The sequence below is a fragment of the Sinocyclocheilus grahami genome, unplaced genomic scaffold, assembly GCF_001515645.1.
Source record: "Sinocyclocheilus grahami isolate Dianchi unplaced genomic scaffold, SAMN03320097.WGS_v1.1 scaffold590.1, whole genome shotgun sequence".
Classification (NCBI taxonomy): Eukaryota; Metazoa; Chordata; class Actinopteri; order Cypriniformes; family Cyprinidae; genus Sinocyclocheilus; species Sinocyclocheilus grahami.
Window position 1 is genome coordinate 116,387 of NW_015505769.1, and position 14,788 is coordinate 131,174.

The 14,788-nt window shown below is 37.4% G+C and overlaps 2 protein-coding genes across 2 annotated transcripts in view; both read left to right on the top strand.

Moving 5' to 3' along the window:
* Positions 1 to 563: 563 nt before the first annotated feature.
* Positions 564 to 6,844, top strand: LOC107557126 (glutamate decarboxylase 1-like; the record flags this gene model as incomplete). Its single annotated transcript, XM_016240456.1, has 11 exons — positions 564 to 702; positions 916 to 1,031; positions 1,236 to 1,315; positions 1,421 to 1,475; positions 1,725 to 1,841; positions 1,992 to 2,056; positions 2,152 to 2,230; positions 3,033 to 3,182; positions 3,803 to 3,910; positions 4,013 to 4,102; positions 5,516 to 6,844. Coding segments are annotated over 11 exons (1,173 nt in total), but the record flags the coding sequence as incomplete, so codon positions are not given.
* A 1,384-nt stretch (positions 6,845 to 8,228) lies between these two features.
* LOC107557140 (Golgi reassembly-stacking protein 2) overlaps positions 8,229 to 14,788 on the top strand; it is a 15,634-nt gene continuing 9,074 nt past the window's right edge. The window contains exons 1-9 of the mRNA XM_016240473.1: positions 8,229 to 8,586; positions 9,244 to 9,324; positions 10,472 to 10,675; positions 10,950 to 11,036; positions 11,959 to 12,089; positions 12,169 to 12,301; positions 12,375 to 12,498; positions 12,596 to 12,682; positions 12,809 to 12,940. Of these exons, the coding sequence (XP_016095959.1) occupies positions 8,524 to 8,586; positions 9,244 to 9,324; positions 10,472 to 10,675; positions 10,950 to 11,036; positions 11,959 to 12,089; positions 12,169 to 12,301; positions 12,375 to 12,498; positions 12,596 to 12,682; positions 12,809 to 12,940 (1,042 nt within the window). The 5' untranslated portion in view covers positions 8,229 to 8,523. The remainder of the gene's footprint in view (positions 8,587 to 9,243; positions 9,325 to 10,471; positions 10,676 to 10,949; positions 11,037 to 11,958; positions 12,090 to 12,168; positions 12,302 to 12,374; positions 12,499 to 12,595; positions 12,683 to 12,808; positions 12,941 to 14,788) is intronic.

Consider the following 14,788-nt stretch of genomic DNA (forward strand, 5'->3'; position numbering starts at 1 on the left):
CAAAAATAGCCTTCATTATTTTCACTAAAAGTGTAATTGCTTTTAAACACTATTATTGGATTGTAGAACTATACACTCTAAAAAATGCTGGGTTGTTTCAACCCAATGTTGGGTCAAATATGGACTAACCCAAGCTTTTTAACCCAACAGTTGGGTTAGTCCATATTTGAACCCAGCATTTTTTAGAGTGTAGGTTCAAATTTTTCCCACCTTATTTTTTTCTGTGTACTTAAAAGATGCATTTTCAATGCTGTAAATAAAACAAATAATTGGAGTAAGTTTTACACTTTCAAAATTTCACGTTTAATTCAAAGTGTTGCTTGCCGTTTCTTTTAATCAATTGTAATATTTACAAGCCATTTCTAAGTGAAAATTGTTTCTACACCATTTTTTTAGTGTAAATGTGACTAAACATGGTCTTCCTGTGTGTTGCTCAGGTTCACATATGAAATCGTGTTTAATTCAAAGTGTTGCTTGCCGTTTCTTTTAATCAATTGTAATATTTACAAGCCATTTCTAAGTGAAAAGTTTCTACACCATTTTTTTAGTGTAAATGTGACTAAACATGGTCTTCCTGTGTGTTGCTCAGGTTCACATATGAAATCGCTCCTGTGTTTGTTCTGATGGAGCAACTGACCCTCAAGAAGATGAGAGAGATCATTGGCTGGCCTAATGGTGATGGCGATGGACTCTTCTCACCAGGTAAACTGATCCATAACACCCGATAGATGTAGACCTAATATTAGCTACCATTAAAACCGTGACCCAAAAGACATAATAAAAATTAAATAGGTTATGCATAAAATTAGGGGATTAGGAAATGACTACATATTTTCGTGTTGGATGAACTCTAGCCTAGGCCTATTCTTTAACACATTTCATTTAGCTGCTGTAATGCGATGAATCTGTTCACAGGTGGTGCCATATCAAACATGTACAGTGTGATGGTTGCGCGGTACAAGTATTTCCCTGAAGTCAAAACCAAAGGCATGTCTGCAGCACCACGACTCGTGCTTTTCACTTCTGAACATGTAAGTACCCACTGCCACTGCAGTTAAACAGAGGATTTGTCTTCCTCTAGGGGTCATATTTTACACAGCCCTGCATCTTGGAAAAAAAAACACTTCTGCTGATTTGATGCTGAGCTCAAAAATATATTTGATATGTTATATATCACATTTGATATGCATATACGCTCATGTTTGCATTTTCTTTTTTCTGTTTGTTTTTTGCAGAGTCATTATTCAATCAAAAAGGCAGGAGCAGTACTGGGATTTGGCAAAGAAAACGTAATTCTTCTGAAGACAGATGAGCGGTATCTTTTTTTTTTTAGCTATTAACCACTGTTACTTTCTTTCAAAGCTCATGTTTTATTTGATGAGTCCCTCCCACTTGCACCTCATTGGCTGTCTTATTTCAGGGGGCGTGTCATACCTGCTGACTTAGAGGCCAAGGTCACTGATGCCAAACAGAAGGTAAGCAGATGCTCAGACTCACTGCGCTGTTCTGTGTTGCTGAGACAAGCTAGTGAGAGTATTTAACCTCAGTGCCTGAAGAGTTAAGTGGATCAATACTGGAGCAGGAAATCTCAAGCTGATGGATGATTTGATCTTTACGTACTAATTCTAAGCCTCTCTGTTAATAAAGTGGCACTCTGCTGTTAGGGCACTATCTTTAGGCCGTGTACTATCAACAGTGAATGTGATTTTAAATGTTTATTTCAGGGTTACGTGCCACTGTTTGTGAACGCAACGGCTGGGACCACAGTATATGGAGCATTCGATCCCATCAATGACATTGCAGACATCTGTGAGAAGTACAACCTGTGGTTACATGTGGATGTAAGCTTGACTCAAACATATACATGCATTTCCAATGAGTGCTTTCAGAATTAGCTGAAATGGTAACTAGCTGAATTTAATAAATTGTCCATTGAATAAATGAATTAAACATCTTAAATCAGTCGGTCAGTGGTGTTTGTATATCGTCAGGGTGCATGGGGCGGAGGACTGTTAATGTCCAGGAAACACCGTCACAAGCTAAGCGGCATTGAGAGGTATGTCAAATCACACGAGATGAGGCACTAAAATGACTGTATATCACAGTAATTGTGCAGTGTGACCTGAAAACCCACATGTCTGTTTGTTTCAGAGCAAACTCGGTCACATGGAACCCTCATAAGATGATGGGTGTACCATTGCAATGTTCAGCCATCCTGGTTAGAGAGAAGGTGAGACAGCAAACAGTCAAAGACAACACATAAAGACATAAACAGGCAGGATTTATCACACACTAGGGTCCCATTTACATCTGGTATTAACATTTGCCTTGGAAAAGCCCATCTATATACACAACCATTCAAAAGTTTTGGGGTCAGTAAGATTTTTTGAAAGAAATTAATATTTATATTCAGCAAGGACACATTAAATTGATCAAAAGTGACAATAAAGACATTCATAATTTTACAAAAGATTTCTATTTCAAATCAATGCTGTTCTTTTGAACTTTCTGTTCATCAAAGAATAGTGAGAAAAAAACAGGACAACTGTTTTCAACATTGATAATAATAATAAATGTTTCTTGAGCAGCAAATCAGCATATTATTATGATTTCTGAAGATCATGTGACTCTGAAGACTGGAGTAATTATGCTGAAAATTCAGCTTTGATCACAGAAATAAATTACATTTTACAATATATTCAAATAGAAAACAGTTTTTTCAAATTGTAATAATATTTCACAATATTACTGTTTTTACTGTATTTTTTTATCAAATAAATGCAGCCTTGTTGAGCAGAAGAGACTTCTTTCAAAAACATTAAAATACAGACCCCAAACCTCTGAACAGTAGTGTACAAGTCTACAAGTGTACAGTGTACAAGTCTAAATGAAAATCTTGGATATGCACTTACACACCTAACTTATTTGGATAAATTTGCTAAATGAATACATGTAGATCAAGTGAATTCAAATACATTTAGAGTTTAGTTATACAGCTACTGATCATCACAGGAGATGTGCTTCTGTTGCAGGGCATTCTGCAGGGCTGCAACTCCATGTGCGCTGGATACCTCTTCCAACCAGACAAACAGTATGATGTGAACTACGACACCGGCGACAAGGCCATCCAGTGTGGCAGACATGTAGACATCTTCAAATTCTGGCTCATGTGGAAGGCCAAGGTGGGTCACGACAGCTGCAGCTATGTCATGTCAAGTCAAATTAATTTATATAGTGCTTTTCACAATACACATTGCTTCAAAAGCAGCTTCACAGAAAATCATGATGATGTATCTTAATATCTTCATAACGTATAGTTGCATTTAGCAGATTAGAGCTGGGCAATAATATAATTTATATATTGTGACCAAATAAACAATCAAGCAGGTATTTGCAGGTATATATGAGTATCCTGTATGTGTGCAGATAAAAAAAACTTTATATAAAGAGCTGGGTGATAATATAATCACATTTTGCAACAAAATAAAAAAAGTAGTAGTTGAGATTTGCTCTATACTATATGTTGCTTTATGTGAGAGTGCTGTATATATGCACAAAAAGTTTGATATAATATTTGCAATAATGGTTTACGTTTTTGCAACAATATAAACAATCACACAGCCAAGATTTGCTATACAGTATATTTCTTTTTACATGTTACCTGAGTATACTGTACAGTATGTATGCAGGTAAAGTGGTATGTATGTACTATACAAATAAAGACAATTATGTGGTAATAGCAATGAGTATTTTGCTGAGAAACACACATTTTTATTCTGACTGGTGAATTTGATCCGTGCAGGGCACAATTGGGTTTGAGCAGCACATTGACAGATGTCTGGAGATTTCTGAATATCTCTACAATAAAATCAAGAACCGTGAGGGATATGAAATGGTCTTTGAGGGACAGGTTTGTATATGGCACACACATATTTACGTATAGATTGAAAGAACTGCTTACCTAATACTGAATGTAAGGACTATTCTAATTGCTTTCTTTTGTTCTCTGCAGCCCCAGCACTCAAATGTTTGCTTCTGGTATATTCCACCAAGCTTGCGTGGCATGCCAGATGGAGACGAAAGAAGGGAGAAACTACACAGGGTACTTCATCTCATTTCAATTATCAAGAAACGAGACTAACAAGCACACAAACTAGTAGTGATCAAAACGAATCTTTTGTTTCAAATCAGTGGTTCGGAGCTTTTATCAAAGAGTCACGTGATGAGGTTTCATTCACTCTTAAAAATAAAGGTGCTTCAAAAGGTTCTTCAAGCGATGCCATAGAAGAACCATTTTTGGTTCCACAAAGAAGCATTCAGTCAAAGGTTCTTTAAAGAACCATCTCTTTCTTACCTTTTTGTAATCTGAAGAACCTTATTTCGCCATGAAGAACCTTTTGTGAAACAGAAAGGTTCTTCAGATGTTAAAGGTTCTTTATGGAACCATTAAGACAAAAAGATTCTTCTATGGCATCGTGAAGCACCTTTATTTTTAAGAGTATACGTCATTACTTTTTTGAAACTTGGTTCCAAAATTCCAAGGATTCGCCGCTGTACTCTTAAAAATAAAGTTTACAAAAGCCATAGAAGAACCATTTTGGGTTCCCCAAAGAATCTTTAAACTCAAAACAAACTCAGTTCTTAAAGGAATAATTCAGCCGAAAATTTACCCATATCCAAGATGTAGAATTTGTTTCTTCATTGGAACAAATTTGGAGAAATTCATCATTCCATCACTCGCTCACCAATGGATCCTCTGCAGTGAATGGGTGCCGTCAGAATGAGAGTCCAAACAGCTGAAAAAAACAATAATCCACAAGTAATCCACACCACTCCAGTCCATCAGTTAATGTCTTGTGAGGTGAAAATATGCATGTTTGTAAGAAACAAATCCACCATTAAGACGTTGCTTCTGGCTAAAATACCAGGCCATAATCTATAATAACGCTTCCTCCAGTGAAAAAGTCATTTTGTCTGAATCAGGAGAGAATTATATGCAGCGGTTTAAAGTTAAAACAAGAAGTTAATTAAAGAGGTTGTGTGGATTGCTTGTGGATGTTTTTTTTTCTGACGGCACCCATTCACTGCAGAGGATCCAGATGAAGAAACAAACTCATCCACATCTTGAAATTTTCAGCTAATTTTCATTTTTGGGTGAACTATTCCTTTAAAAGAACAATTTTTTCTTAGTGTGAAGAACATTTTGGATGTTAAAGGTTCTTCATGAAACCATCGATGCCAATAAAGAACCTTTATTTTTAAAAGTGTCGATGGTATTTAGTTATTTGTAGAATACATAATAGATATCACTTTCATGAAAACATTTGCAATTGTCATCATATATACAAGTTTGGATTGTCTTTTCATTCCATTTACACCGTTTCGAGTCAGCATGTGCCGCCAGAGTTTGGAGCGCTTTGAAACAATGAATCATTTTACGAAGAAATTAGTTCAGCTGAGCTCCGTTTCTCCCATCACTACAAACCCGTCATAAATTATGCCGTCTCCCTTGCAGGTGGCACCGAAGATCAAAGCAATGATGATGGAGTGCGGCACAACCATGGTAGGATACCAGCCACAAGGAGACAAGGTCAACTTCTTCCGAATGGTTGTCTCCAATCACGCCGTCACCAAGTCTGACATCGATTTCCTCATCGATGAGATCGAGAGGCTGGGTCACGGCGTTTAAGAGCAGAGAACTGCAGCTCTGTACACTAACGAGGCTCAGGCATCTCGACAGGACAGTCGCACGGTCTACACATTCAATGGCTGTGTTTCGACATCGTATTGTGGTCCAATATGTTCTGTCCTTTTTCTCAATGTCTTTAGATCTTTAACTTACAGATCACGTAGCCTGTATAGCTACACAGTCACCTTATAACACAGTTTAAATCCATTGGGATCATGTCGGTGCTTGTGTTTGTAAATACAAATGCAAAGACGCACCACCCTTTTAATGCAGCTCGAACCCCTTTCTGTGTCATAGTGGGGTCTGTGTGTAAACCAGTGGTTGATCTGTATTTTAGTGTTGTGTTTCCTAAACTTACCTTGTAGTAGGTCATGTAAAGTGTTTAATCAACACCTTTGTGAGGTGAAACGTTCAGTTTTCAGTTTGAAATGTAATGATATAAATCTATAAACAAAGACTTTATTTATATTGTGAGCCAACGGTGTTTAAAAGGTATTTCTCCCATTTGTAACAGTTCTTCATTTGTATTTTAAGACAAGTTATATATAATCAAACAAGTTTAGGCTAATGTTTATGGTCCAGTAGTGTACTTGTGAGCCAAAGACAGAACTAGTGCCATAATTTACAATATACTCAATATTCTTCGAAATAAGCAAGCGTATAAATGATAGTATAAATCTATAGACATTTATATAAATATGAATATATTGTATATGTTTGTTGTTCAGGCCCTTAACTCAGTGTGTTAGTGTTATAATGTTACCGTGTGCATCTTTGACTGAATGTTATAAGCAATCCTATCAATTATCTGAAGGTAGTTAGTTACCAGATGTATATTACTGATTATTGATATTCAACTCAGGCGATTATAGCATCATATTTAAAAAAAGAGAGAAGAAATAACAAAAGAAAACAATAAAGCAAAAAGCACAAACTTAGAAGGAAGGCTGGAAATGTCCTCAGGATGCTGGAAGATTGTGGTCATATTGATATTTATTACAAGTTTATTGATATGCAGTATTTAGATTCAGCTGTTGTCTTTGGAACATGTGAAAGATGACTGTTTATTCCATTCATTCATATTTGTTCAAAGTGTTTTTGACAAATGCACAATTATCTTTTTCCTCTATTGTTGACTGTATGTGAATGTGAGGAGGGCGATCTGGTCTCCTCAGTAAGGCTGGCACTTTAAAATGCAATCACATTATATATAAACTGTTATAAACACGTGTACACGGCACAATAAAAGCTATTAAAGTATAAGAATGTTCTATTAGTCGTCTTTCTCAAATGTAACATCTTGCACCTTGATTTTAAAGCATATAATAAACTTGCACTTCACACTGAGTTTGTTTGCGTTTTCTTTGATTTCATTCTCATTTTTAACCAGCTGATCTTAGGCACTAGAATGTATGTCATAATATTCAAATGTATTTCAAAATATACACAAAAAAGGGCTAAAAATATAAAATAATTCAAAATAAAAATGTTCTACCAATATGTTTTTTGCAAGTATATTTTTAAAATGCATATTTGCATTTAGCCTAAATGTAGGCTAAATACATGCTGTAAACAGCTTCACAATTTACAACATATATTTAGCATATATTCATATATTTTGGCGATACACAATAGAAATTATAAACCCTTTTAAATAGCTATTTAAATCTGGTTTATATATGAAAAATACTATCAAAATGCCCTCACAAAAAATACTGCAGCAAAAATACCTAAAAACAAATAATGGTGTAAGTCGACAATACCTTTGCATTTTGATACAGAAGATAACCATAACACCGAATGATTGCCGTATTCTTATGCCATGGACTTACCATGGTACTATCAGGAAAAAAATTATATATATATAAGCTATCATAATTATAATGGTGTTATTATAATACTAATATATATATTTTTAAAAAGTCATACCTTTAGATACCATGGTCCCCATAAAAAGTTACCATGCTACTATGTTCAAAATACTGTACAAGGTACTTTTTATCATTTATACTTCATTTGGATCACAAGAAGTAAATGTAAAAATGATACAAAGATCAAAGAAAGGACTATAAATGTGAGTTATAGTCTATTTAACATGACTCCTTTTATCACGTTTTTCTTTTAGTGGTCTGTAGTTTCTTGCTTTCTGTATTATCATTTATTTGCCACAGGGGTCAGCACATCTACAGAGTGACATGGCAATATGCCCCCTAGTGGACAACATCAAATCAAACCTAAAAAAAAAGGATGCATTTTGTACAATTTTAATACTACGTAATCAAGTCAGCAAATACTACCAACCTTTATCCTCTATGTGTAACGTTTGGAGATTAAAAAAATAATAATAAATAAAATAATGATGTATTCTTTTTATTGGCAGAGTATATGCAAAAACACACAAACACAGAAAGAGAAGGGCATTTATAAAAACGGGATGTCCCCAAAAAAAAAAGGGTTCGGCTCGTGAACGAATCATTTAGATATGTTTGTGCACGGTTCAAACGACTCATCAAAAAGATCCGACTCGCGTGAATGATTCATTCACGAATTCGATATCGCTACCGTGTCTTCTAAAGTGTCGCATCTTATCGTTCACTTATGAGTTAGAAATAAACCATGCTTCCTTGATTCATAACACGAGGAGCGGGGCCTTGCCGCAGTCTCACCTGTGCGCCACATAAGCGCGAGCCCTCCTCCTTGCACCGTCTGCCACGTCATTCGCCGCCGTCGCGCGCATCCCTGGAGACTCGACGCTTCTGCCCGCAAAACCGGTTGGTGGGAGAAAACAATAAAACGGATAATATCCTTCTCACCGCTGACACGGAGCGGGGATCATGGGGGGATCACAGAGCGTGGAAATTCCCGGAGGCGGTTCGGAGGGCTATCACGTTCTCAGAGTGAGTGTGTTTTTTTTAGAGATGCTTCCGCTCTCTTGGTCTCTCCCTTTCACTCATGCGGTACATCGCGTGTCGCTTGCGGCGCAGAGTTCAAATCGAGGCCGAGGATGTCAGTGCGGCCTGTTAACCGTGGCTAAAAGCTAATGTGGCTAAATGAAAATCTCTGCTGTTAAATGTAAAGATAATGCATGGGAGTTTTCCAGCATTTGACATGCAAAGACTGATACCTTTTAAAACGCACAACTTCATTTATCCTACTGTACAAAATGTTTTTCCCCTAAAATTGTTGTTGAAGAAGCTTACTACATGTCATGATGCTTTACTGTTTATATGTGTATTATTAATCTCACACAACTCGGATTGACCCAGACTAATGCAGTTTATATAAGGAAATATAATGTGTATAAACTGCATGTCATTTTAATAACTGGGTGCATAGATGCATGACTGCTTATTTTCAAATGTGGCATCTCAGTCAAGTGTCTGATAGAAAGGTTAAGTGTCTATTTTGACAATTACTTGTGATAAAGTTTATTATCGCATGATCTATCCCAGTTTAGAGTTCTGCTAGACGATTTTAATGTTTGTTTTTTGTTTTAATGAGTCATTTGTTGGTTCTATTTGAATGTTAAATGGGGTGTTTTCTGTGTTGTGCAGGTGCAGGAGAATTCTCCCGGTCATAGAGCAGGTCTCGAACCCTTCTTTGACTTCATTGTGTCCATCAACAACACCAGACTGGTAGGTTTGTTGCACATGGTGAGGAGCATCTATCATCTATCGGCTATTCATCGAGTCAAGAAGCAAGCTTGATTTACTCATACACATACTGATAAAAAATGTATAGCCTGAATCGCTTTGGATAAAAGCGTCTGCTAAATGCATACATTTAATTTACTCTATAAGAACAGATGTTAGGCATTTCAAATTTGTTTATGTTTTGAATAACTGTGTAATAATGCCAATTTTGGGATAATCCAGAGTTAAATACAGAGGTGTAAAGAATTTGAGAAATTAATTATTGTACATGTATCTTTTTTGGATACTCTGTAGTTTTACTGAGTATCAAAGATATTAGCAGCTTTTACTCTCTACTTCACTACATTTGTAATGAGTGGTTCAGTTACACATTATATTTAGCATGGCTCCTAGCTTTTTCTGCAGCAGTTTATTTCTACTATCGCCAACTTGTCAAACTTGTCAACAAGTCTACTTTACGTGAATGCATTAGCAACGGTAATGAGGCCGAAACTATCTCATCCAGTGCAAGAAGACTTTTTAATAATTTTTTCGCTATTCTCCTGTATTCCTGTTATTATAGTAAAATTCCAATAAACAAATTAAGCAAAAAAAAAACGTATATATTATAAGTATATTATTTTATTTATCCGTTATAATAAAGAGACCTTTTTGATGGATATAGTTTTGTTCTTTTTGCAATTTTGAGGTGTTAGAGAATAAACGTGATTGCTCTTCTCACAAATCAACTCCTTGTTGACTAGTGCATCTTTAAGCCTATATTTAGTATAAGTAAAATACTTAAGTACTGTTCAAATCAGATACTCTTAAGGTACCTGTACTTTTACTCAAGTATGGTTTTCAGGTACTCTTTACACCTCTGGTTAAATACATTAGAAATGAAAATCTGACATTATCTAATGCTTTAGAGACTCTAAACAGTAAAGCGGACAGTTCTGACTCTAAAATCTGATTGGATGAACCCCATTTGAAGCCATTGTAAAAACTGATAAATGTACACCTGGACCACACAGTTTGAAAAAAAAAAAAAAAAGTATATATATATATATATATGCATGCTGTACACCATGTGTGACAGTAGAAATGTGTCAACCATAAATGTTGTTTTTGCTTTAATTTTTTCCCCAAGAACAAGGATAATGACACGTTGAAAGACGTACTGAAGGCTAGTGTTGAAAAACCGGTGAAGATGCAGGTGTACAGCAGCAAAACCCTGGAGCTGCGGGAAGCCACCGTTACTCCTAGCAATATGTGGGGCGGTCAGGGTCTTCTGGGGGTCAGCATCCGCTTTTGCAGCTTTGAGGGAGCCAATGAGAACGTCTGGCATGTTTTGGTGAGTAAATGAAAGAGTGATGAATGCAATCAGAGAAAGCTGCAGGCATGAGTTATTTACGCTGCGTATTTTGTAAGGGTGGGGTGGCTTTTGATGAAAATAACATGTTTGCTTTGACCTCATTTTGATGAACAACTTTTGGTTAATTAGTCATAATTCAGCAAGGTGTTTAACAAGGGCGTGCTCTTGTAAAGCAGACCGGTCGGTCGAGCTGTAAGATGGAATGCAAGCCTCACTCACTTTTTTTTTCATGCATAATTTGTCTGTTTTGTAGGAAGTGGAGCCAAATTCTCCAGCAGCATTAGCAGGTTTAAGACCACACACGGATTACATCATCGGAGCAGACACAGTCATGAACGAAGTACATTTCTCTCTCACACACATCTCCAACTCTTTTCAGACTTCTCGATCACTGTGTACAGATGTATGGAATTGTAACAACTGCACTGTAGAATTCTAGTGCATGTAGTTTTTTGGTTTTGGATAAATCGTCAGAATGAAAGAATGTCACTCTTTGCAGCTCAAATATAGATTAAAATGATGGTTTGCAAACAAATGCTGGTTCTTCAGACTCCATAGAAAAGAGGTAAAATGACCAAAAATTGTTGTGGTTGTTATCCTTTAATAAGATAAGGAGACTAATTCAAATTATTTTAGCAATGCATTTGTATATTTGTTAGAAATGTTTATATTTTTCAATATTACTTTACAAAATCTTCTTTAAAAAAATAAATAAGAAAAGAGAGAAAGTAACTAAGCTGTGAATTATACAGCTATAACATGATGGCATACAATGCAAACTGATTGCTTTGTAGTTTTCCACACACTACTGCTGTTTTCAAGACAGTATTGTTATTGTTAACTAAAACTTAGTTTACTTTTTTTTTTTTAAAGTCTTAAGCACATAATAAAAAAAAAAAAATCTAAAACAACTTTTAAAGCTAGAATTAAAATGAAATCTCAAAACATTTAAAAAAATGCTGATTCAAAATCTGAATAAATACTATAATAGTATATAAATAATACTAAAATAATAAGTTATCTATGCTAGCCAGCTAGATTACATTATTTTGATGACAAATCAGCAGAATTCGCAACAGCAATGAAAATCAAAAACATCACAGAAAAGCAAATGATTGAGTTGCAAGGTATGAATGTTCAAATCATTATGTAAATATTTGAGTGGCACAGCAGCACTAACCTGAAAAGGCAAATGACTGCTTTATCAACTGGCCCAAACCACTCTGATTTTCCATTTTGTGTGTATTATGTTCTTTCTCCAGTCAGAGGACTTATTCTCATTGATAGAAACCCATGAGGGCAAAGGCCTGAAACTCTACGTCTACAACACAGACACGGACAACTGCAGAGAAGTGGTCATCACGCCTAACGGTGCCTGGGGTGGAGAGGGCAGGTGTGTGTGAAACTCTCGCTTTCTCTGCTTCCGTGTCTCTGTGCGCATGTCCGACATGACTATTCTTCTTCGTTCACAGTCTTGGCTGTGGTATTGGCTACGGTTACCTGCACAGAATCCCTACTCGACCTTTCGAAGAGGGGAAGAAAATCAGCTTCCCCGGACACACCCCCAGTGAGCCCGCCAGCCCGCTGAAGGACGGCTTCACAGAGGTTAGTGTGCGTTTCACATGGTGTATTCTGATAGATTTGGTCAGACGTTTGACTTCCGTGATGTTTTGTTTAGGTTCAGCTGTCTGCAGTAACTCCGCCCCCTGTGTCGCAGCCTGTTCCCACAGGGCTTGAGGACAGTCTGTCTGGCCTGTCACTCCGCTCTGCCCCGCCCTCAATACCCAGTGAGCTCCACACAGGTGAACGCTTTCTACTTTTATTTTGTACTTCATATATGATATAATTAATGCAATTTAATATAAGTGCAAAATCCTAAGTTGTTGTTATGTCTGGCAGGTGTTCCTACAGTACCCCTGCTGCCCACTCAGGTGACCCCGGGGCTGGGTCCCCTTCCCATTGTCAATCCCTCCACCACCGTACCAGGTAAAGAACATGTGCCCGTCTGTGTTTTTTGTTAAATGAATGAAAACTGGAAGAGAAGTATCTTGCCACAACAGGTATTATATTCAATTTCTTGAGGCTAAATGATTTAGATTTTTGTGCCTTCAGGATTGATGTCCTTACCGCCTGGCCTCCCTCCCCTGCCAAACCTGCCTAACCTCCCTAACCTTAATCTACCATTACCGCACCTCAGTGCTGTATCTTTAGCTGGAATCAGTGGGTTGCCTCCAACTACAGCAGGTACACACAGCAAAACTCTTATAGCTTATTCCGACCGCTTAGATCGGGAACGTGGAGGGCCTTAAAGGCACAATATGTAAGATTTTTTTTTTAGTAAAATATCCCAAAACCACTAGAACCGTGTTATGTATTTTGCTTCGTGTACTTACATTATCCCAAATGTTTTGAAGAATGTTTAATTCCAGAGAAATAAGCAATTTTAACTAGTGTCCATTGTGTCGCCTGCCAATGACGTCATAACCCCTCGATTTCCGGTTTTGTTTTGTAGAAAACATGGAAACACCAAAGATGCTTTAATATGTTGTGCGTTTTATTAGACCGGTAACGACCGCACAGAGTAGCATAATAACAGAACGTTCAAATGTATCTAGTTTGATAAAACAGCGCTGCTTTACCCCACATACACACGACCGGAAGCAGCGGAAGCACTCGACTGTGGCATAATAAAAGCTCCGCTGCTTTCGAGCCGTGTGTCACACTCGTTCAGCGGCCTCGTTTCGCTTCGACGGCTTTCAGCCTCACCCTGCTTCATTCTACTACGTTAATAAATCATTAGCTCATCCATGAACATGATTTCTGCAGAGTCCCATCGGATTGCATCGGCTGTGTGGATGAAGACCACAACTCCCATGATTCCACACTCAGTCACAGCTTCATCAAACTACACCTTTGCCTCTGTTTATTTTGAATACGCGCCCTCTAGCGGCGAAAATGACATATTGTGCCTTTAAGTCTTAAATTCAGTTTGATCAAATTTCAGCTCATAAAAAGTATTAAATATCTTAATTGGTGTATCAGAAGTCCTAACTGTAATTTTAAGAGGCCTTAAATTTGGAGACTGAAAAGCAGTGATCGTGGTGTGATATTTATTGAAGTTCAAAAGAAAATGATTTAAGTAGATTAACGTGAGCGCTGCACATTCAAAAGCAAAACGCGGCGCTGATGCGTGTTTTTCAAGCTTGCGGTTTCAGAGCCGTTCCCAATCATTACCATGCATTTATGCCAAGCGATTGCTTATGATCGACTGTTAATCATGACAGTGTTTACTTAATAGTGTTTATATTATGTTGTAGATGGTTGTAAGACCACACTCTTTATCTCCCTCATCTTTTTGAAGCAACTAGAAGTACAAAAGCATAAACATTTCAAAATAAGAGTCCTGATGCATTTCAAGCTTGTTTATAATATAAAAGTCCTGCATTGTGCATCTTTTTTTTCAGGTTACACAATAAACTATCTGGCATTTAATTCAAAAACTTAATAAAATCTTAAATCATAAACATTTTAATTGCTTGAAACATTGAACATTAAAGGCACAATGTCATTTTCGCCGCTAGAGGGCGCGTATTCAAAATAAACAGAGGCAAAGGTGTAGTTTGATGAAGCTGTGACTGAGTGTGGAATCATGGGAGTTGTGGTCTTCATCCCCACAGCCGATGCAATCCGACGGGACTCTGCAGAAATCATGTTCATGGATGAGCTAATGATTTATTAACGTAGTAGAATGAAGCAGGGTGAGGCTGAAAGCCGTCGAAGCGAAACGAGGCCGCTGAACGAGCGTGACACACGGCTCGAAAGCAGCGGAGCTTTTATTATGCCACAGTCGACCGCTTCCGCTGCTTCCGGTCGTGCGTATGTGGGGTAAAGCAGCGGAGCTTTTATTATGCCACAGTCGACTGCTTCCGGTCGTGTGTATGTGGGGTAAAGCAGCGGAGCTTTTATTATACCACAGTCGACCGCTTCCGCTGCTTCCGGTCGTGCGTATGTGGGGTAAAGCAGCGGAGCTTTTATTATGCCACAGTCGACCGCTTCCGCTGCTTCCGGTCGTGCGTATGTGGGGTAAAGCAG